Raw genomic sequence first — 23,070 nt, 5'->3', positions numbered from 1 at the left:
GGATTGTGTTATATGTGAAAGAAGATAATGAAATCCTAGGGTACTTTACAAGAGAGGAAAGGAAAAAATATAAGATGTCAGAATCTATGGTTTTACTTTTGAGCAAACAATAGTGCAGAATATATGTACACTTTCACTGTAAATCAACTGGTCTGACCATTGACTCTACTTATCTACTGTAAACTAGAAGCGCCTGAAGTCAAGTTTCCCTCTTGACGTACTCGCAGCTAAACTTTCCCAAAATCTTCTCCCATATTTTCGGCTTATTTTTCCATATAGAAAGGCCACCGGTTCTCCGACACCCTTTGTATAACAAGTGCACAATACCATCAGCCACTCGCTGACCTATTTCAAAAGCCCCGAAACGTTTCTCAGCGAAGAGTATCGCGGCCATCGAGCGGCTCGATTTTTATCGCGGAAATTCGAACTGACCAGCGTACGCGAAACGCGTCTGGTAGCCAGTCGGTGGCTCGTCCCCAAATGCAGATCGGCTCGTCCTGTCGACTTTGCCCAGCGATCGGAAACGACGCGGTGGCGCGGCGGGGCTGGTGCACGCGGTGCAAAGACCTGGCATACTTTGTAACCTCATATACCGTGTCTAATTGACACGCGAGGCGTAGGGTATCGCGTCGTAGCAGGGCGACGATAATCTGGGAAACACCGAGTCCGGTATTATACTTTATAATAGGAGCGGACGAGGAGCTGGAGTCGAGCGAAGGGGTTGGGGGAGGCGAAAGAAAAAGCGAAACAAGGGAATCGACGTCGACATTCAATTTTCTTGCGAGCTGGCTGGCAACAGCAGCACCAGCGCATATCGTAGAAAAAGTACACGCGGGGTTGAAACGACGGAAAAAGTCGTCCTGGTGGGCTGTACCCGGTCGAAGCTCTTTTATGCCACGCGAGCTGTACGATCGACGCGTAATGAAGACGTATTATTTAATGTACATGTCGTGTGGGTCGCTCGACCCGCGATTCCACGGGGCTATTGTGTGCTTTGCACACCGTAATCGTCGAACTTATCGGCCCGCTCGCCGTCGGCTCCTCGCCACGAAATTTTACGAGAACCACCCCCTTGCCCTTCGCCACCTTTCCTGTTCCTCACTCTCGCTTCAGAGTCTCTCTGTCTAGGCGTTTCACGCCCGATTACCGTTCGATTTCGAAGCGCTCTTCGCTCGATGCGTGGCCGCGCTAAAGAGGATTAAAGATTCATCGACCTAGCCAACGACATCCTATAATTCTACATGGTAACGTAATCATTTCGCAGCGGCTTATTTTATCGCGACAGATTATTCTGTATTTTACACGACTTCCTCGTCCATTCGCGAGATTATATCGAAGGGGAACTATTTAGCTCGTTGCACAGTACATGGGTTATTAATTTTCCTTGGAATATAGGTTCCAAGTGGAAGCTTCGGTCGATTTAGGTGGCCGCGCTGGGACCGCGAGGAGCTTTGGGTCTCCATTCGACGCGCTCTTTGTCCGCCCTTCTCGGTTGCCCGATGGGGGCGAGTGAAAAGGAAGGGCAAAGCGGCACGGTGAAGTGTGAAAAGGAGAAAAACAAAACACACTCGGCGAGGACCACCGTCGAATCGAGTGTCACTTGTCTTCGGCGCATCGAACGTCCCCCTGGGCGCTCGTCGAGTGCGTTCGCCAAGGGGAGACCCGGTCAAATCGATACAGTGTTTTGTTTTAAGTGACGTTAAAAGGGTCGGACGAGACAAAACACACGGGGTTGCTCTCCACCCCCGCCCCCTTCGACTCGGCGATTTTTTGATACCGTTCCTTATCGATGAGCTATTGTCCTCGCCTCTCGCGAATCTTTCCACGAAATCGTACGATTCTATTGTGCTCCTTTCGGGCTGCTCGCGTTCTCCCCTTGAATCGCGCAATTCCCGTGGAACTCGGTTAAAGTCGAGATAACGCGAGAACGTTCGAGAGGGAACAACAGGGGAAACACGTCGACCAGTCGATTCGACAACAGTTTTTCTCGCCTATTGTCCTCGGCCGCTGGAAAGAACACGGGGCCATTAAATATGAATAAACTCGTCGGATATAAAATATGCACGCGTGCGCGCAGGGAAATCGCGCTCGACGCCCCGCCCCCTCACGCCTCGTCGACCACACTTGGATAATACCGTCGATAATTTTTTCAATTTGCGAAACGTTACAAAACGAACGACCTCTGACGGTCGGTGGTCTGGCCAGCAGTACGGTCGATCAAAGCGCCGTGTAGCATTGTGACGAGAAACACGAATTCCTGGTCTGGAAACGAGTGTTTTAACAACCCCCTCCCCACAGAGCGCCGCGGACCCCCCGGAGCCAGGCCACGGCTCTCAAAATCTATTTTCATCGTCGGACAGATGTAACTTCGCTCTCTCGTGGCAGCGACGCGTGCATCGATCGTCAGATGTCTCTACGCCACCCTCCCCCCGACGTTCTCTCTCTTCAATCTGCAGTCAATTGTTTCCAGCTAAACTGTTTGCCTTTCAGTCGGCACCCTTTTGCCGCACGGCACCGTCTATTTGCTCCGTTTAATGTGCCGCGCTTTCGAGACTCGCCGAATTTTCCAGCGACGCGGAGAGGGACCGGGAGAAAGAGACTGTCGCTGTCGTGTTCCATCGAGGGGTGAACGAAAGGAACTTTCGAAACGGGGGAAAGGAGGCTCGAGTCGCGGTGTTGCTAGATATATCACAAATTTTTCTGGAGGGTGACAGAATTCCATGAGCCTCCTTTTTAGTCGATTTTAAACAATTGTAGCAATTGGTGGTAAGTGATATGGAATTTGGAGAACATGAAATACAAGCTACTAATCCATAACACCACTCTAGACCCACCCTACATAAAACAGAGTTTACAACAGCACCTAAACAAAATAGTCCCAAGTACTACAAGTTTCAGCGAGGGGAAACAGAGAATTACATCAGCGAAGCACAACAGCAGAGCCACAGTTGGTTTCCCCACAGCGTTTGTCAGCCATTAGTTTTTGAACGCGGACGAGGAAGGGGCAGCGCGTAATTACGACTATAAGTTCCAGGTCTCGTAGTCTATCCGAGTACGATGAAATTAAGACGGCACCGCGATAGGTTTTCAATTCGAAAACAATTAATCACCGCCGCCTCCCGCGCGTCCGCGTGCCTTATCCCAGTAACGGCTTAATTATAAAACAATCACGGCCTCGGCCGAGGAAGCGGTACACGTAAAAGGCGATCGGGACGCGAACGAGGCTCTCTCTCGCTGGGAATATGTGCTAAATCATCTGCTGGTCGTTTGTTGGCAGGTACCCGGGGCCGCCTCCTGGTGTAACTATCAGCCGTGGGGCCAAGAAACGAGAGACGATGCCTTCGATACACCTCCGACGATATAATCCGCTCTCGTTTCTCCACGATCCACTTCGACGAACTGGTGGAACGGTGAAATGCGTCCTGCTTCGTTCTGGATACGAGGTAAGCGAGGCAATGTTCGTTTAACTCTGCATTGTTAGAGTGGGGAGCGACAAAATCTTGAGGAAATCATTTTTTACCGGAAAATTATAATGTAGCATAGTTAGGAGTACAATACAAATGAGAGTAGATCTGGAGGAATATTTTAATAATAAAATTTCGAAAATTAGACATGGAAAGGCCATTATAACTTATAGAATTTGTGCTGGGGACTCGAAAACTAGGAAGATTTGTCGTGCCCCACTTTAGCTCTGATGCGAGAAGGCTTCATTAAAGCCTGTATCACCATATTAACTCCGAAGAGTCATTTTCTGTATCGACACTTGCCTAACTATAAATTAGAAAGTCCCAGAGTTCAAGTAGTCACAGTAAAAAGACTAGTCCTCATCGAAAGGCATTCCACTTGGCTTGAATTTCAAATCACCGAGTCAATCATCAGTTTTCCTAAGCCCACAAAGGCGAGTAACCACGGGGACGCATCGATTCCCGTAAACCTATCCTCGCGAGCCACTCTACCGCGACGATATTTCGAAAAACCGTCCTCAGGTCCACGAAGAGTTCATCGATCTATCCGATCTCCGGTAACCAAAGTCGTCGGTCCTTTATAGGCTGCGCTGATCCAGCCGCGAAGGTGGACGAGACGCACGACGAGAATCGTATTCGGTAGAAAGTTCTGAAAACACTGCCGCCGAGATCCGTGGACTGGTCCCCGCCGAGGTGGGCTGTTCGGGTAATCAGGGATGATCGATATCTTGCGTGGACCTCGTCTGGCCCCACCCCACCTCTGGCCCACCTCTGGTCCTCCTCTGGCCCTCTCCCCTGGCAGAGCCGCTGTCTTCTTCCTCTCGTCTTCATTCATGCTCGAGGAATTCCTTCTGTTTACGAGTTCCTGAAGATCGCGGGCCCCCCTGGCCGCTAACCGTCTCGTGGTCAGATTGTCAGCCGCTTAATTAACCGTGAAACGAGCGAGGGGTAGCCGGACACCATAGACGAGACCGCACGATGGCAGGACATTCGATACACCCCCGAACTCTCCCGCGGCCAGAGGAAAGAAGAGAGACTGAGCGCGAGAAGAGGCTCGTCTATACAAGGTAGTCCTTGGAGGGCAACGTAGGTAGGTTGCTCGAACCAGGTAATCGGACACCCTGATCACGGACCGCTGGAACTCTATATCACAGGTGGTAGTGGCTGCGTACGAAGGTCCTCTGACTGTCAAAGATGCTCTTTTTACTCTGTTCTAAGAACCACTTCTGCTGGATCGTTACGGTAATAGAGAGTTCGAAGGTGGAGAAAATCAGGGGGTTACGTTTGTCTGGAGAGTCGAAGGAGCTGTGATCTCGCGGGGCGGAAGTTTCTTAGTTGGACGACCGACTTCGTAACTGCCGGTGACGTTAATTGATTTGCAGCTCGACTGATTAGCGCAATACCCTCCATTCGATTCTTACTCGTCTGATGTTCCTTGGTTTCTCGGTGCTTGTCAAAGAAATACTATCCAGGAAATTGTCTGGGATCTGTCAAATCTAGATTTTGTTCTAGATTCTAGAAAAAGGCTTCAGCTTAAATAGGTTTGGTTTCAAATAGATTTGGGCTATTCTGACCCTCGAGATAACCAGTGAGGCTCGGTCATTGAAATTCAGGTGTAACAATTCTACTAGAAATTAAGCGTGCACTGTATACCACAAAGAAGAAATATTTTACCAAGATCTTTAACCCTCTGGGGTCTCGATATCCTCAATTATCCCAACGTTGTTGCGAGACACGTGTAATGAGCAGTGTCAGGTGATCGAAGCTCGTTTCAGCGGATCGGTTGGCTTGAGGTCAGCCAACACGAGGTATCCTCGTGCGTCGCCACCCTTCTCGGGATTACTTAATATCATGCGATACCGCCACGGTGATTCATTGCTCGTTACGCGTTCTTCGACACCTGCTCAGGAGCAGCCAACTGGATCGCGAAGAATACGGAAGGTGAGGCTGCCGGAGACGAAGGGGGACGAGCGAACCCGACGAACTGTGTGATCGGCTGAACGACCTTTCGTTTCTGAATTCGATTCACCGTGAATTTTATATTTCGTTTCCGCCGTCTGAGAGGAACTAAAAGTGGATTACTGAACCCCTTCGCGCGACTCATTCACAGTCTAGAGCACTCTTCGCCCGAGAATATATTATTCAGCACGGGATCTGAGGGTATTAGGCACTTTTAGAGCTAGTAGTTGCATTTAGATGATAAATTCTATCTTTTTGAGGAAATTTCAGTTTTCTGGGGTGCTGAATCGTAGCTCTAGTTTACGTGGATATTGGTCTGTTCAATTTTGTTATTATAACAAATATAATATTAATCCTTAGTTATTCTCCCACTACCATAAGAAGAACCAAAGGCTACATCAATCCTTTCACGAATCCTGCAATTAAAATGTGTGCGTTCTCCCTTCTTCTCGATGCTCCTTATATCCACATGTCCCAAACACATTACTCTGTCCTAAATTCGCGCAGTAAGCCAGAAAGGTGGAGCTGAGCAAGCGAGTGGCAGCGTGGACTCTGTAGGAAGGGAGGTTCCATCGCGTTTCCTCGCTATATTTCATTTCCAGATCCGGGAACAAAGCGGTGTCGGGAGAGAGGGTATCGGTTACCTCATGAGCCCCTTCACGTACCTCGAGTACTCTTTTCAACGCCTTCCACGGGCCCTCCCTCTCGTTCGAATCTCTCCTGGCTCTCTTCCTCCTTTTTTAACTCCCCAAAGTCTTTCTGTTCGCCTCGCAACGTCTTCCTCCTCCACCTCTCTCTCTTCGTATAGCTCCTCGGCAATCCGCCTGGACGTTCCTTCCTTTCAGCGCGCATAATACGCTCCTTTAGCCCCCTAATGAGCGGCAATTACGGTGTCTCTACGGCTAACGATCAGTGACGATCGATGATCCCTCTCGCGGAGGGAGAGCACGCCCTCCGTGAACCCGTCGGTCATTTGTTCGCGCAGCAAAACAAAGAAGCTGGAAGGAGCCCTGTGTACGGTTGCTGTTGGATGAGTCGATCAGGTCGCGCGCGATCATCATCGTCCTGGCGTGGAAACGCGACCGATCGAAGGCGTGAGCGATCACGAGCACCGATCTGTCTGTCAGATGGATGGAGCAGCTGAGACAATGGTCGCCCCCTGTGCACGGTGAACCAGTCGCTGCTCGCTTGTCGGTCGAGTCCTTCGTTTAAAACGCAATGGGAGAACGGGAGTAATTGAATTAGTTTCACTTAGTGGGCGTGGGAAGCTTGCCTCGAGAGTATAGTGATTTGGGAGCGTGGAAGTAGCGGAAGAAATGTCGCAGCAATGAAGAAGTATTTGCAAATAGTACCTACGATGAGGCATCGAAGGCCGATCGAGTCCATTAACGAAACAGGTTCAAGTAGAGTTAACCCTTCCATAAATGACAACGCGTTAGGCCACGCGGAGCCCATTCGCGGTTTAATATTAGCCTGGCGATTAAACCGTCACGCGAACGAATTATTTATATCGCGAACCGGTTGATGATTTGGGACTATTTTCGTCGTCATCGATCGTGTCATGGATACGTGGGAGAAGACTCTTCTGGTGCATCTGGAGGCTCTCTGATATCATAGACGCACGCGAACCTAGTGGAGTATCGCTGTAAAATCACTATTTTACCTTCTTAGAGAACGAGAATATTGGGTCAGTATAGGTGTCAGTCACGAGACGAGATGGTGGATCAAGGAGTCGTTTCAGGGCTCGTTTCAAGGAAGCACAAAGGCGCTGGGACATTAGCAGAGATATTAACCGCAGGATAGTAGAACGAAAAGGGGATTTCGAGCACGGAACGCGAGAAATTGCCGGATGCACATCACCGAACGATTCCGTGTCCGAATCGATATCACCGTACGAATTAGCAGCTTGCGGTCCAATATCTCACCCTAATATTTCTGCCCCTGCTGCCCTCCTGGGCACACACTCGCGCCCCCACGATTCTATGTTCACCCTGGACGAGGGGAACCCCCATGGCGATGGCGTGAAAACAGTCACCAGGCGCTGATCTCTTTCTCGTCGGGCGAAACAAAAAGCGACCGTCACGGAAACAAGTGACAACGACAACACCGACACGTCAATTACCCGTCTACAGTATTTCTTGCCCTTTCTTTCAGTGCGACCAATTATGTGGCAATATGTCTTTGGACCTAGATAACTCTGGGGGTGAAAGGTTGGATGCTGGGGTCAGTATAGAAAGGTGTGGAGAATTGAGGGAAAATAGTAGAAGTATATGAAGGTGGTTTGCTAGTTTAATGGAGTTTGGTTGGGAGTCTTGTATTGGGTAGAAGTAAGATTTATGTAGGATTGGAGTAATATTGGAAGTAGGTGAGGCTTGAACCTGAAGGTATCAAAAGCTAAAGAATGTACAGTGGTATTCTGGTATAGTTATGGAGAATCTGTGCCAGAAATTAGAGTTCAGAATACGACTCAAATGCAAAAATTTTGAATAGTTAGAAAACTCGAAAATTTGAATATTTAAATGTTTGAATATTTGAATATTTGAATATTTGAATATTTGAATATTTGAATATTTGAATATTTGAATATTTGAATATTTGAATATTTGAATATTTGAATATTTAAGCGAATGTATGATACAAGATAATTTAAATTGAATCCCAGCAATCTCCAGATAGTAATACCTCTCCTTTTTAAGTAATCTAAAGGAGTTTCTGACCCAGATAACAGCATACTCAAAACACTTACAAGAAAATTGTTTGAAGAAAAGTTTCGACTCAAAAGACGAAAACGATCGGCGTGAATCTTTAACGAGTCCTGTCAAGGGAACGAACCGTGACAATTAACCGCTGATGCGACCGCGTCTCGGCTGTCAATTTAATTATAACAGGGCCGTTTCTGCTCTTATTAATTCACCGTTTTTCCTACGGTGTCCTGTGCCTCTGCGAACACGAATTCCCGTGATTCAACCATACCACCACCACCACAGATCACCACCATCGCCACCATCAATCACGTTACATCGTGACAGGCTTTGACAAAAAGCTGTCACGCGAATTCCGTGGCCACCCCGAGAGAGTGCAGGTAATACCCGGGCTTCTTTTTCATGGCTTCCTGAATATCGCTCAGAATGTCGAAATACGGAATCATTAGTAACCGCCATGGACGATCCCGGCCACCGCGATCCTCCCTCTCTCTCCATCTCTCGCTCTCTCCCTCTCTCGCTCGCCACCGCCTGGGTAATCTATCACGAAGGGCTCGTGCGAGCAGGTGTCATGGCAGTCTGCCGCTAATGATCCTGGACATCCAACGTGGAATTAATCATTGCCTTTGTCTCTCCCGGTTTTTGCCACGGTGAGCGCGATGCCGCCGCGCGGCTTTTCGGCTCCTCTTGCAAATCGCGTGCTTCTGCCGCTTTGGTCATTATCGTCGTTAATTCCCGCGGCCATGAGCGACCGCTGGTTTCGATGGCCGACGGTTTTCTGATCGGCCCTCTGACGCGGCAGGAAAATTGAGAGATTCGTCATGGGTGCAGAGTAAGTGTTTCCGTCGAGAAATGGCGTTTAAGATTGAATACATAGTTGAAGGGGAAAATTTACGTTGTAATTATGGGGATTTTAGAGAGGCTTGAAGAGTTGACGGTAGGCTCTGGCAGAGATGTAAATGCTCCATAGATCTTTCGATATTTTCGAGACTAGGTTGAGTATTACTTTGAGTAGAAACATAAATTGAACACAGTCTAGCGAAAGTTCTCTCTTTCACGTCGTACAGCTGTCTGTGCGTAGAGACTTTTCCATAGTGAGAGATTGCACAGCTCGATGACATTCGCGTCTCGCCCCTCTGTCGTTCGGGGTCATCAAGATAACGGAGGCGACTCTGACTGACACTCTGTCATAATTGCGCGGGCCCAGAGGTATTCTCGCGATCGTGATTAGCGCTAAGAGCTCTTGCTCGAGGAAGCGGCCGTAAATCCTGCGGAGTCTCCCAGCGTCGCTTATTGAAAATTAAAGTGGAATTCCCGTACGTTCATGGAGTCTCAGGGTCTATGGGCTTGAAGACGTCGTCATCTAGCTCTGACAGTCCGACTCTGAATTTCACGGAAACGGCGTGAAAGTGGAAGAATCCGACATCGAAAATAATTATTCTCCTGACGAATATACACGGGGGAGGAGCGACGAGGATTTCTTCACCCCTGGCAAATCATGTCACTCGTCGCGACAAAGAAAAAGGAGCAGAGACGAGAATTCGTCACAAAGAAAGGGAGGAAGGAAGGAACTGGCAGCCCAGATCCTGATGGAACGGAGCTCGAGTCGAGGGGTGGAGTGAACGAGGTGGCAGCCAGACAGGATCCGCGTGGAAACGCAAACAGCGCGGGTCTCTAATACACCGGGGACTTTATCAAAATCTGGTAACTTCAGAAGCGAAGGCAACGGCAAAAGAGGAGAGGTGAAACACGCTCAGGCTAAGCCACCCCACCCCGAAAAGCCGCCGAGGCTCGGAGGGTTGTTGAGGTGGTTATCCCAACCCTCCTTTCCGCCTCCCTCTAGAAAGCCTTGCCACGCTTCTGCAAGCTACGTCTCTCCTTCGATGTAACACGCTTGGAAATTTGTATTCGAGTTAGAAACAGGTTTGTACACGAGTAGGGAATCCAGTGGCGCGATGGTGCAGTAGAAACTTTGCTATCAGCGATATCCTGCAGCGCTCAAGTCGAAACTTGACCTTTACGCTTTTACGGAAGACTGTTCTCAATTACCCTGACCTCCTCACTTTATACCTGCAATAGTGTCTCAAACAGAAAATCAGAACTTCTGCCCTCTCTCGTAGTTGCATGGGAACAAGTACAACTGTACGCAGACATGGGTGTACACAGAGGATAGTTGATATCTAGAGCTCAACGTAGACGTCAATTCGCGCAAAGAGCGAGCTTGACGATCCGCAATGCAGCGCGATGTAGAACGTGACCGATTGCGCTCGTGTAGCGGAGTAGCAGCAGGCAAAACGTGTCCCAGGCTCGTCCTCGTAATATACATGTAGCTCCGCCGCGTAGAAGAGCACACGGATGTAATCGTTCCTCGATGCACACACTCGAATAGGGACGCACACTGACACGAGCATCACAGTGGATAGGTGTATGGAAGTACGTGCGAGCACGGAGATTGCTCCGGGGCTTTCGGGGTTGAGCATATTGAATAACTCGCTCGCTGGACCGCGAAAATATACCGCGAGGCTGCCAGTATGCGGATCGACGTTCCTGAAAGGACCTCGCAGGATCCTCGGGGCGGGCACTGTATCCTGTCTACGTGTCTACCTAACCCACCCCGAGCGAAATGACGACTACGCCGTGGAACTGAGAGACTCCCATATTACCCCAGCGCGGATGCTGAAAGTGCATCTCGAATAGAATTTCATCTTCGCGATATTCTATGGATAGATGAAGATAGAGATTTCCTCGATTTCTAGATGTTTTTGGGAAATGTGGATTTTGTGAAAGACTCCAAGAATTTGGGAGAAGAATTTTTTAGCTTTTAGTCTTAACTGAGGGGTTGGAGTTCTGAGGATCCTATTACATCCTGACAAAACAAAATTTTAAATATCTAAATTTCATGAGATCTGGTCTTTGAAGTATTCCTCAACCAACTGTAAAATAATTGTGATACTTGCAAACGATTTCCCCGTCCCAGATTCCTGTGAAAGAGTGCAGATGCACAGGAAAATAAAGACAAGGACCAAGGGGTAACAATGGCATCGCATATTGCGCGGACGTCGTGCTCGATCCGCGAATCGATATTTTTGAAAGAACGGAGCGGGTCTCTTGGTCCGTGTCGAGGATGCAGGATGTACGTAAGGGAAGAAGAGGAGGTGGAGGAGGTGGATTCGTCCGGGGATTCGCAGGATTACGTGCAGGAAAATGTGGCTCGAGGCCAGAAACGGAATGTCGTTACGCCGGGTAACGATAGGTACGGCACGGCCATTGTTGGATAACCTGACTAGAATACACAGCGCCTGTATCGGCGGAAATGTCGAGAGAATTGGTCATTCGCGTATCTCGAATTTCTTTGCGAATCGTTGATCTCTTCTTCCACTGTGCTCTTCTTCTATTTGACTGGGCGAGAGTGCCGTTTCTAATGTCTCTTTGTTCACTGTTTTCAAGCTGATAGTACGGGAGTAGTAAAATAGTAAATCGAATTTACTAGATGCTATCTTTTTTGTATGTTCAAGACTTGAATGATTAATTGACTTGGTCATTACTAAGCGATTGGAAGAAAAATATCGTGCGCTGGCAATATTGACAAGTGATGAAAGTGGCAATCGCTGTGTCATTCAATTACCCATTGGCAGCTAGAGTTCACTAAACATCCAAAAGATTGTCTAGAAAGTGGTAGACCTATCGAAAGCTAATAGTCTTTTCTATCACGTTGTATTTGAACTGCAAGAAGGCAGCTCCTCACTGGCAAACATTGTATAACAGAGTCTGGTATGCTAAGTATTCCCTGCTTATCTTGTTTTCTATTAGTTTTATCGTAGTAATCAACACGAAGCTACATGGTTTTATAGCCATCACTATCAATATTTTATGAGATTAATTTAATTACCGTTTTATGACTAAGCTACTGTGTGCATACATACTTGGAATACGTCGAGCGCTCAAGTATTAGCGTTTGATTTATTTTCGCATCAATGCAAATGAACAATTTTGCAAACATGAATTCCGTTGAAAACGATTACACGCCTAAGAATATCAATCGAAACGTGAATTTATTACGTCGGTTTGACGCAAATAAACAATCTGGATGTGGAGCAAGGAGCAACGCAAGACCGAAACGTGTAATCTTTTTCCCGTTGCGAGGCCTCATCAAGATCAATTAGAGCAGCCTGGTCGTACGATCCACGGCCGTTAACGATATATCAATTACAGCATAGACGTAGGTAATAACTATTAATGACTTCATTCGGAGCACAATAATTACAGATGTCCGAGCGTGCGCGCGCGACAAGCGAATCTGGGTCGGGACGAGACTTAACGAGCGAAATTACGAGCTTTAAAACGAAAATCCTCGATGTCGTTTGCCGCGTGAAATCACCGCGGAACAAATGTTGCTCCGAAATATGCTCAGCTTAAATTTCAAGCTTTTCAAAACGTTCCTTCAGCGGGACAAGCACGTTTCTCATCGTACATAATTCATCTGACCCTTAAAAATGACATTTCCTGTTAAAAACCCCGAAACATTTCAAAAATGCTCGTCACTCAACCCCTCAGTTAAAAAATACTATTATTATATCCACTTAATAACGACAACAGAAATTCAATTAGACGACTGTGACAGTGTCGCAAGATTAGCTTAGCAACCTCAGCGAAACCCTTTTCACAATACAGCCCACGTTTGACGAACCTCCCTGCACCCTAGTGCCTTAAAATTACCCTCACACGTGGAACACACACGGAATCACACGCTCGAGGCGCGGAGGAAGCGAGCAATCCGAACAGTTAGAAGCGATCGGACTTGGTTTTCCCAGGGCTCGTAAATCAAAAGGAAATTTGGGGTCGCGGCACCGAGGTCCTCGAGGCGTGGGCCACTGGGAAAAACCCATTCCGAGTTTCCCTGCTATAACCAAAGTACTGCCGGCGCTATTCGCCAGCGACAAATAGCTGAACAATACGCCACCAGACGTTACCTGAGATCGAGGTGCTTGGAATCGGGACGACAGGTGGTACGACACCTACTTTTTCTGGCGATCGCCTCTCGAACGACGACCCCTTAATGACGAACAGTCGTGACTAATCGAGGGTGGAGCGGATTATCACTTTCCTTCCTTTTATTTTAGTCTGCTCGAAGCTGCTTGAAAAACGTCTATGCAGCCATGGATCCCTCGTATAGGAATCCGTTAAATTTCCTCTTGTGTTAGTTTTTGTACGATCCTGAACTAACGGAATTGAATTTTTCTTGGAGAAATATTTACAGTCATCAAGCTTGTGAAAAGAAATCACAGAAAATTACGATAGGAATAATTATTGTTTTTTTTTTTAAATGCAGTGTAGATGTTTAAGTAATACTCGTGTTCAAAAGAATATTGAAGCTCGTTTTATATCTCGTATCGAACCGTAGAAAAGGACGACGCGAAATTGATTGGGACGTTGTTTAGAGTCGATTTGGGTAGGTCTCTATGCAGACGTATCGCGGAACGAGAAGAGAGAAGGGCAACGGCGAAATACAATTTGAAAGACGTAATTCGAAAATCGTTGTACGCCCGACGGCAGCGACCCTCCGTCGGACGTCAAAATGAAATTACGCGACCCTCCGCGCGGGGACCTTGGGGCAGGCACAAAGGCTCGTTTGTCGAGGACACAGTACAACAATCTGGCTAAAGGGACCTAAACCACTAATCGTTTCGCGATTAACTTCCATTAAACGCTACTTAATGAATAAAACTTTCGTGTCATTGTACAACCAATCGCGATCGCGTTTAAAAGTCGTCTTTGCAAAGCAGTGGACACGTACTAAGCTCTTTCAATCTTTTCGTTCAGGTACCTTTGCTTGATATTGGCTCACGCGAAGATATGTCTCAAATTTGAGTTACATTTAGTAGATAAACCTGTGTGGATGTGTAACAATGTCAGTGATCCTTATTCTACTGGTTTTTTACAAATAGTGTAATAAAAGTCTACTCTCCTAAGGTCTCAAAGTACCCTTTTCGATTTTTCTGATACTTCTTGCTTTCCCAAGCAGAGACCACTCATCTATCACACTACAAGAAAGAATAATCATCAACCACTTACCTATTTTTCGCAGCAGCAGCCCTATCGCGTTGCCTCCTGTTCTTGAACCAATTCCCCACCTGCGTCGGCGTGAGCCCCGTCGCAGCAGCCAGTTCCCTCTTCTTCCCAGGATTCGGGTAAGGATCCTGCAGGTACCACTCTCTGAGCAGCGACCTGGTCCTCTCCTTGAAGCAGTGCGTCTTCTGCTCTCCATCCCAGATCGTCCTTGGCAGAGGAAATTTCTTCCTGACCCTGTACTTGTCCACTGGACCCAGTGGTCTGCCTCGAAGCTTCTCCGCTTCCTGATAATGCGCCTCCAGCCACATGGCTTGCAATTTCCCATGGGAGTCCTTGGTGAACTTGTGCCTCTCCAGGATGGCGTAGAGCTCACGATAGTGTCCCGAATGAAAGGCGACGATTGCCCTCGCCCTCAGCACAGCCTCGCTCTGATTCAGCTCGTGGATGTTGGGATGCGCGACTGGCAGGCTCCAGAGGAACCTGGCCAGTCTCTCGATGTCTCCGCTCTCCTCCAGGGTCTCGCAGACGGTGGCAACCTGGCCGACGGTGAACGACAACGTCGGCAACGCGAACACCGGGGCAGGCACGATGGGGCTGTTCGTAGGGGGTGCCGCGGCACCGGTTCCAGCTGGTGCTACGGCTGACATCTCTTCTCTCCGTGGACCCTCGTCGATCCTCCGATCCGCCTACCTGTCCACCCTGTGCTCTAGGACTCGCGACGTCTCTCAGAGAGCATCGATGTCACCGATCGTCGAGCTCAGGAAACACTCCGAGCTGCTTTGTGCTTGCCTCTCGCGCTTCTCATCATGCTGACAACTGGGCTCGGGGGTACATCATTCACCCTCAGGCTTCCTCTTCGATCACTGGACGAATACGGAACTCACTTCACGAATGACACTGAACGTACTCTGAACCACTGCTCCGAATGTCACCAGTTCCCGATGAACGGCAAGAATGAAACTGTGCTGTCTCTAGTCGATTGGCAATGTTATCCCGCGGGTGACTCGGGCGATTCTAACCAAGAGAGGACTCGTGCGCGTTTGGGCCCTGTTCCAGGTGGGGACTGAACGATCCAGACAACCGTTCCTCTCGGCGGCTCACCGATGACCTATGATCGCTGTTCGCCCGCGGACTGAAATCTCACCCCCGACGCTAGCGTCAGGTGACTCCCGGCGCAGGTAACGTTCTCCAGGTAGATATCCTCGGGGTCACCGGGCGAAAAACGCGGTGACGTTCTGGCTGGCCGGCCGTGGGGATATCACGCGAGGCCGCTGTTGCCTGGATCGTATCGGATAGCAAACTGGTTTCGTTTACAAGCCGGCATCTCGGCACCGGCCCTACCCAGCATGATACGTTTGTACGCGCCCGCTGCAACCGGGTAGTCCCGCCGGCTCTCTCGGCTCGACCTACCTCTGCCACGTTCTCTCGCTCTCCTTCTCCTTCTCTCCCTCGTCCTTTCTCCCTGCCTCTCGGGCCGCGCCACCGCGGAGGGGTAGCTGGTGGAAAAGAGACGACGATAGAGTGCTCGGGGGCCAATGTAGAGGCCACGCCTACGAGCCACACCGGGATTGGCCGGATCCCATCCACGTAGCCATGGTAACCTTTCTTCGTCCTTCCGTACACCACTGTCCGTGTTCACGTTTGTGTCCGTTTAATTATCCCTTCCACGTGCGAGTCAGCGCCGCCGTGTCTCACCCCACCATCTTACGCATCCCCTCCACCTCGACCCCCACCCCTGATCGCGAGATCGAGTCCTTCACCCCCTCGACCGCTTACCCCACCCTAGATCGCTACTCTCCCCCCACGCATCTCTCCTACGCCCCCTCTCTCTCGCGAGCCCGCGGAGAGAGAGAACGATCGATGCGCTGGGATGAAAGTGGGACGAAGAGTGGCTGATAGTGGGGGAGCAAGGACGGGGTGACGGGCATGATACCCGCGTTCAACTGCTGCTGTTCCTGCTGCCGTTCCCGTACCTTCTGTTGCTCCTGCTGCCGCGATCTTTCGACGAACTGCTTTCGACCGGACTCGATCTCGCTGATACCAGCCTCTGAGCTTCGCAGGGTTGTTCGAGGCCGGGTTTGACGGCGCAACTTCGCGTGATGACGTTTTCTGGATTGCGAGATTCTCGATGGAGTAGGATTCTGATGGTGGCTTTGTCGTAGGTCTTGCAGGACCTCTTTTGGCTGGATTATTTGATGAAAAATTTGGGGGTAGTTTTGGGACTTGTAAGAGGGATTTAAATCGTACGGGAGTCTCTGTATTTTTTCACCCTGCTGGTTATGAATTACCCTAGAAATACATGTAGATACTATATAGGCAAAAATATGGAGCCACTTGATTTCTTATTAAATTTTATATTATTGCCTACTGTGGACTAGGGTGGCAACAATTTAGACGTCACCTCCATGCAATGCAGAGTTTAATTTCTTCCCATCTGTATTTTTTATTATATACTGGATTATCAAGAAGTAATGTTGATACTTTTACCAAGCTGCGATCCCACATTTTTGCCAGTAGTATAAGTGAAGCATTAAATTTTAAGTAGTTTATTCTAAAAAAAATCATACATCAGGGTTGACGTCGTATAGTAGACCGCATTTTTCATTTTTCAAAGCTCAACAAAATCGAGTCGCGATATCGGCAATACGGGTAGTAGGTCTCTATTGACACGTGAGTAGATTTCATTTCTCGTCAAGGCGACAGGTACGCGCGTATCGAGAAGCCGAGGACGCGCGACGGCGCCGAAGGTGTCTCCGTTTTATCGAACGCGCACAGCCACCGCAGGAGCTTCACTCTCGTGATAAATATTCTGATTTGTAACTTTGACGTATCCAGGCCGAACCGTCGGCCGCGTTGCATGAAAAACATTGTTGTACGATTTCTTAACTGCCTCCGACAACATTTCAAACACAATTTCTCGGTTAAACATCCACCCCGGAGAAGTCGGGTAATTTGAATAATTTAAAGCTACCCTCGATCAATAGATCATCACCTCGTTTCTTTTCACCTCTCCCTTCCCCTCTCTGGCTACTTCTTTTATATTGCAACGACGAGGGCTGGCTCGAAGCTCTCGCCAGCAAATATTTATTCTCGATAAGTTTCTTAGTATCGCGTCACCCGGACGAAGAAATGGAAGGAAATATAATCTCGGCTCGTCGATGATGCTTCGTCGATTACTCTCGTTTGCGATCGTCCGTTCCGTTATACGATCGACACCGGACGATTGGCCCTAGTTAAATCGGATTACAGGGAAGCGGGATTACGAGTTTTTCGAAAGACATCATTCTCGTTCGCGTTCTCGCCGCTCCGACCTGGGTTTTTCCCGGATGCGATCCGCCATCCATCCGTCTGCCTCCCGTCGATCCATATATCGGCCATTATCCGATAGCCCCGTAGAAAGAGGGTTGCAGACCTGCTCTAAATTTTCAATGGCTGCGCCCGGTCGTAATCCACTATCGCGACAATAAAAGAATCGCTGAATTACACTCTACAATCCTGCGACTTTGTTCTCGGAATTCAGGTGCAAGCTTATTACTTTCGTGTGGTAACACTTCGTCGTGTTAATCGTTATCCACATGACCCTCTGAATACTATTAATTTGTGTGATTAGTAATTTGAAGCCAGATTTATTTTAAATTGAGACTACTGTGCGATTCTTCGTATAGCCTGGGAATAAATGTGTGAACTTGGTCTAGATTTTGAGCAGGAAAATTTTTCTATTCTGAACACCTGTAAGAATTGATTATATAAAAACACTCGGATATAAAATAGATGGAGTCGTTTTAAACTTCTCATATTTTCAATTTTTTATTTCTCTATTTTCTGCACGTATTATTTCTTTCCCTTGTTTCCTTTTTCGAGTAATAATCTCTTCTACAATTACTCTTAAAATCAACGAGGTCTTCTATTCAGTTTCGGAGCATGTTTAATTTACCTATCCTTTACGACAGTCCTATAACCAATTCCTAAACAACTGCTATCTCCACCAGAAAGGACACTAGTATCCTCGCGAAACAAAAAGGCCATACGGTTATTTATGTATGTATCTATTTACAGATCCATAACGGAATAGCCAGTAATCAATAGAAGATAGTATTTTGCAGGAGATTTATGGTGCTATCCTTCGAGCTAGTGAGAGACCGTCGAAAATCAGGTGTAATGTTTCTAGAAGGTGATTCGTTCCAATCCGAAACACATGGTCGCGGCAATCCAGTTGGTCGGTCGAAAATGCGAAAGCTTGGGATTTCCCTGGGGAATTCCCAAGGATACGTCGAGTAGGTACACCGAGCAGAGACAATGAGGTACCAGCAGACCCCTGACAGGGCCGATTGACCGACCGCCGAAATCGGAAAGGTGGTAAATACTTATAGGGTCCAATTATCCAGCGACTGGTGGCTTCATTCTCCACCTCTACTATCCATGGGAACCGAGGCTCCCGTCGATCCCTCTCCCTTCTCACCAGGATCCAAGATTTCCTCTGTTTACCTTTCCACGCGATCTTATTCCTCGAGCATCGCGCCATTGTCGCTCTCTCATCTATTAGTAAACAGATTACGACGACTTAACGGGGCCCAGTGAGTGCGCTCGCAATTAAAGGAACAGGGGGGAACCGCTCGTTAATGTGCAAAATCGTCTGACGGTTACCGACGAGGCTCGTCCTTGTAACAGCTAACAAGATTTAATCACTTTATCGCGACTGCGGACCCAGCAATCGACTTGCGTAACAATTAAGTCCTTATCGTGCTTGTTCGTCTGCCACGACTGGTTTCTGTGTTTGAATGGCCAGCGATGTGGACACCAGCGTGTTAATAAACGATTCCACGAGCTGATCGCCGATAAACCTTTCGAGGCGAGTTACGATACCGAAAAAGTGCGATAAATGGCGCGATATCGGTGCACGTGTACCGCGATGGATATTGGAGTTGGCGGGGAAATCATTTCTGATTCTAACGTTGATTACAGCGTTATGTTATGGTATCCAGGCACTGGTCAAAGGGTTACAGGGGAGGAGATTCGTCGGTGACTTTGACTCGCTTTCGATCTCGGTGAATAGTAAGTAATTAATCGTCCCGTGTAATGGGCGAATTCTCCCTTGATTGCGCGCATTAATTCGCAGTGCTAGTTGCATGAGCGAATTATTATATTATGTGGTAATAGATATTGAGTTATTCGGGAGTGACTTTTCCAATCGCTGCGTGCGAATGTGCATAATTGGGGAACTAATGAAAATTATATTGCATTGAAATTGTTAACTCGGGAATTACCGATGATTATGTCTACTTGTATTTTTTATTACACTTGTACACTCATTTTTCATAACTCTGGCTACCATAAGTTTACTATAGTATCCCTCCTTCCAGTAATTACAAAATTTCACCTTCGATCAACGGGAAACATTGTCGATAACAGCGTTTAGCGATGAATGGCCTGATGACGAATTACATTGCCGCGCAATATAATTGAATATCGCGCGCGCGGAATGTCTCACAGATAAATGTCGCGATAACGACAGGTAGGCAGTGAGCATTACACCGTTCCATCATCGCACCCTCGATTACGCGGATCGATCTATCGGCGGCGGTGTCGTTTGTTTGCGCGCCACCAGCCCTCCTAGACAAATGATTTCGCTGCACGACAGTCATTTTCTCCCCTTTTCGTCCCTCTCTTTTTTGGAAAACCTCGTATACGCAACTCGAAGCTCTTTCGAGTTTCCAGGCGAGGAGAAATCCCCGGGCGCTTTCCTCCACGCGGAAGAACATTCTTTCTTCTTATCACCAGGTTGTATTTATAACAACCACAAGCCAGCAATGTACTGGGCAGGGTACAAAGGGCTCCTTTCATTGAATACCATCGAGGCACCGCTATTACTTTCCGCGATGAGAACTGTCAAGGCGGACTCGTTACCGAGGGTAGATTAATCACGGTCTAGGGAAGCAAAGAAAGGAAAACGCTGACCACGCCGCGTTCTCTGTATCGCGGATATTGTGTCCGCGTGATGCATAATGAATCACGTCCGACGTCGCCCCGAGACTCCCTTTCTGTGGATTAGAATTTGCGCGTGAGTGACGAGAGTTTTCGAGTTGTGTATTTCAAGGCGTCAATACTCTGCGAGCTGGGTAATTTAATAACTTCTGAGAGGGTTGAGGAGAGTTCGATTTGGGGATCCTTAGATTCGGAGTATTTTGATATCTGAGGATTTAGGAGAATTCCAGCAGCTACTAATTTTCATCATCTCTATTTAACACGTTCACAAATGCCCCTCCACGAGCCAATAATCACCAACATAGCCCCCCAAGAAATCATCGCTAAAAAAGTGTGCACTTAGATCGCAGGATTACCATACCTCCCTCATGTTATCGAATGGACCAGAAAACGTGCATGTTTGTCAGTGGATTAAAGCATATAAATCACTGTCAACGATTCCGTCGAATCCGTGAGCTTCCCCCGATCGAGCCAGGAGTATTTCGCCAAGCCACGTTGCTGGTCGCGGGAAAGGGGAGCGCGAGACATATCGTTGTGGGATAATCCTCTTCTGGTTGCAGGGACTATGGGGTGCCGCGCCTAACATCGAGGCTTTATTATTTAACGGTATCCCAATGGGGCGTTGCTGTGTGCATTGTAGAGCCTCATGTACCGCCAGTGCTGGGGATCGAATCAGATTCAGCTCTATTTAAACCTTCTTTAAAGATTATCAGCCGTTGACTTTGTTCTACCCAGAGTCCAGCAACCACTGTTTGCTTCAACCACGTCATTTCCACTGACATTCGTTAACCATCGTTTCCTTGAGCATTCGCCAAAGGCTTAAACTACTCCTTATCGCTGGCGATCAGCTAACAGTAGCAGCCCAGGCTTCAGAGAGGTTGGAGGAGTCGAGAAGTCAGTCGATTTTGGGTAGGTCGCAAGTGGCGCCCGGGATGTCCCTCTTCGCGGCGTGTTTACAGAGGAGTCTCGGAAGCCAGGGATGAAATTTGAGGTTCGAGACGGTGGCAGCAGCACGAGGGGTCTCGTCAATGGAAAAGCTGCCGTGCTCGCGACGGACCCGCTGTCTGACGGGAATCATCTGCGCGATGGCGCCACAGCCATTTGTTTGTTTTACTTTTCTGGCTGCCTTCTAACCCGGCCCTCTCTAACCATCGCCTCTAACCGAAGGTTAATGAGGTCGTCAACGAGCCTCCCACTAATTCCGCTATCTTGGTTGGGAAGCTACGCCGAGCCCTCCCCTAGAAGATAATATCGCACCATCTTGCGGTCGAGCGTGAGCAGTCTTGTTTCGCTTGTTTCATCGAAGATCGAAGGTAGGGTCAGAGCCTCGAATCTGATTGGGTCCCGACTTTTCAACCCTCCCAATCTTCGAGCCACTAATATTTCTATTTAACTATTGAACGAACGTCGCGAGATCCCCTTTTTTATCTGGCCAGCGCGAGCGATTGTTCTATAAATGAAATTCCGCTTGCCAGATTACCAGCATTTCATTTTTCAAAACGCCGCTGTCGACCGTGATCCCCCAAACTTTTAAATAGCACGCCATAGAGGACGTATCCCGACGCAAAATGGATTTATTAAAAAATTGCTCTCCGCGGAATCCTGTTTGCGCGTCCATCTAGCTCGGGCGTTTTTCCTACGCGGGAAAAATCTCATCGTTCAGTTTATATCCAAAATGCGGAAGACCCAGCTCGACAGGCTTTTCCAACGCTTCTTTCGCGGATATTCCTCGAGAGAGCCAGAGCCCGTCGATTAAACCTTCCACGCTTTTTTCCTTCTGCCTTTCGATTCTCTACCCTCGCCTCCATCCCCCTCCTCGGTTCGTCACTTTATATTCCTTCCATCCACCTTTGCCTCTCGTTTCGTCCTCGATTTTTCCCCTCTTATCGTGACTCTCGCGATCCTCTTCGCTCTTTTTCCCTCGATTTTAATATCCACGCTTTCCCATTATCTTTCACGCCCCTTTCGCGCCCCCTACCCCCTTCCGATGCATTTCCTCCCCTTCTGCTGTCCTCGGCCCGCGTGCACCTCTCTCTCTCTCTCGCCGCGGCGTTCTCTCGTTATTACGCTTTTTCGTCGCGCTCTCGGCAGGCAGCTCATTACGATTTTTCGCACGGTTCGCTACGCGTGCCGTTGCTCGAGCGACCGATAAATTCCGCCGCGATATTGCGTTTGGCATTATCGCAATCATGAACGCGAGTACCTTCGCAACCCGTGGACACGCGTGTGCGTGGGGAACGCGTGCACGCCGCCGACCCGAATTTACATCGCGCTTTTAACGCCATCTACGCCATAATTTCACGCCGGGTGTGCGCTGAAGCTGCCCGAGCGGAACGCGCGCGGCTCATTACGTTTTATCCCGCGCACTGACACTCGAATTTCAACCATCACCCCCGAAATATGTACAAAGAACGCGCGCCGCCATAATTCGGCGACGTGACGCTGATTTTACGTTCGCATGGAAAATTGACAGCACCGATGATTATCGTCGGCCAATCTCTCTCGAATCTGGGCTCCATATTTTTCTGGCTTTTTCGTTTCGATCAAAATCCTTTATGCTGTTGTGAATAATGGGATTCGCGTATGTAGCTATGGAAAATTGTCGCTTAATCTATTGGTGCGCTGCAATTAGATGGATTGTAAGGTTTATAGAAGGGTCAAGAATTTGTGAACATTGTAACTCGCGTACTTGAGTAACTACTGTGTCAGTCAATATATTAAGGGGGGATATTCAGTCTTGTTTCATCCTTTCTCCACAGGTTTGTTGTTTTAATTTGAAATTTGTCTGCGCGTGGCTAAACGTCGTCTACCGTTTCCAAGTATATTTTCATATGCTGACTTTTTTATCGGTCCCCGGCGAGGAGGAAAAAAATACACGTTCGCGACTAAATGCA

General features: G+C 48.3%; 1 protein-coding gene across 1 annotated transcript in view; it reads right to left on the bottom strand.

The window, feature by feature from the left end:
- Optix (optix) overlaps positions 1–14,943 on the bottom strand; it is a 40,271-nt gene extending 25,328 nt beyond the window's left edge. The window contains exon 1 of the mRNA XM_076380165.1: positions 14,198–14,943. Coding sequence (XP_076236280.1) covers positions 14,198–14,841 — 644 coding nt within the window. The 5' untranslated portion in view covers positions 14,842–14,943. The remainder of the gene's footprint in view (positions 1–14,197) is intronic.
- Between the last annotated feature and the right edge of the window lie 8,127 nt (positions 14,944–23,070).

Source organism: Calliopsis andreniformis, chromosome 6 (genome assembly GCF_051401765.1).
Source record: "Calliopsis andreniformis isolate RMS-2024a chromosome 6, iyCalAndr_principal, whole genome shotgun sequence".
NCBI lineage: Eukaryota > Metazoa > Arthropoda > Insecta > Hymenoptera > Andrenidae > Calliopsis > Calliopsis andreniformis.
The sequence above is the reverse complement of the archived record's forward strand: the minus strand, read 5'-3'. Positions and strand labels throughout refer to the sequence as shown.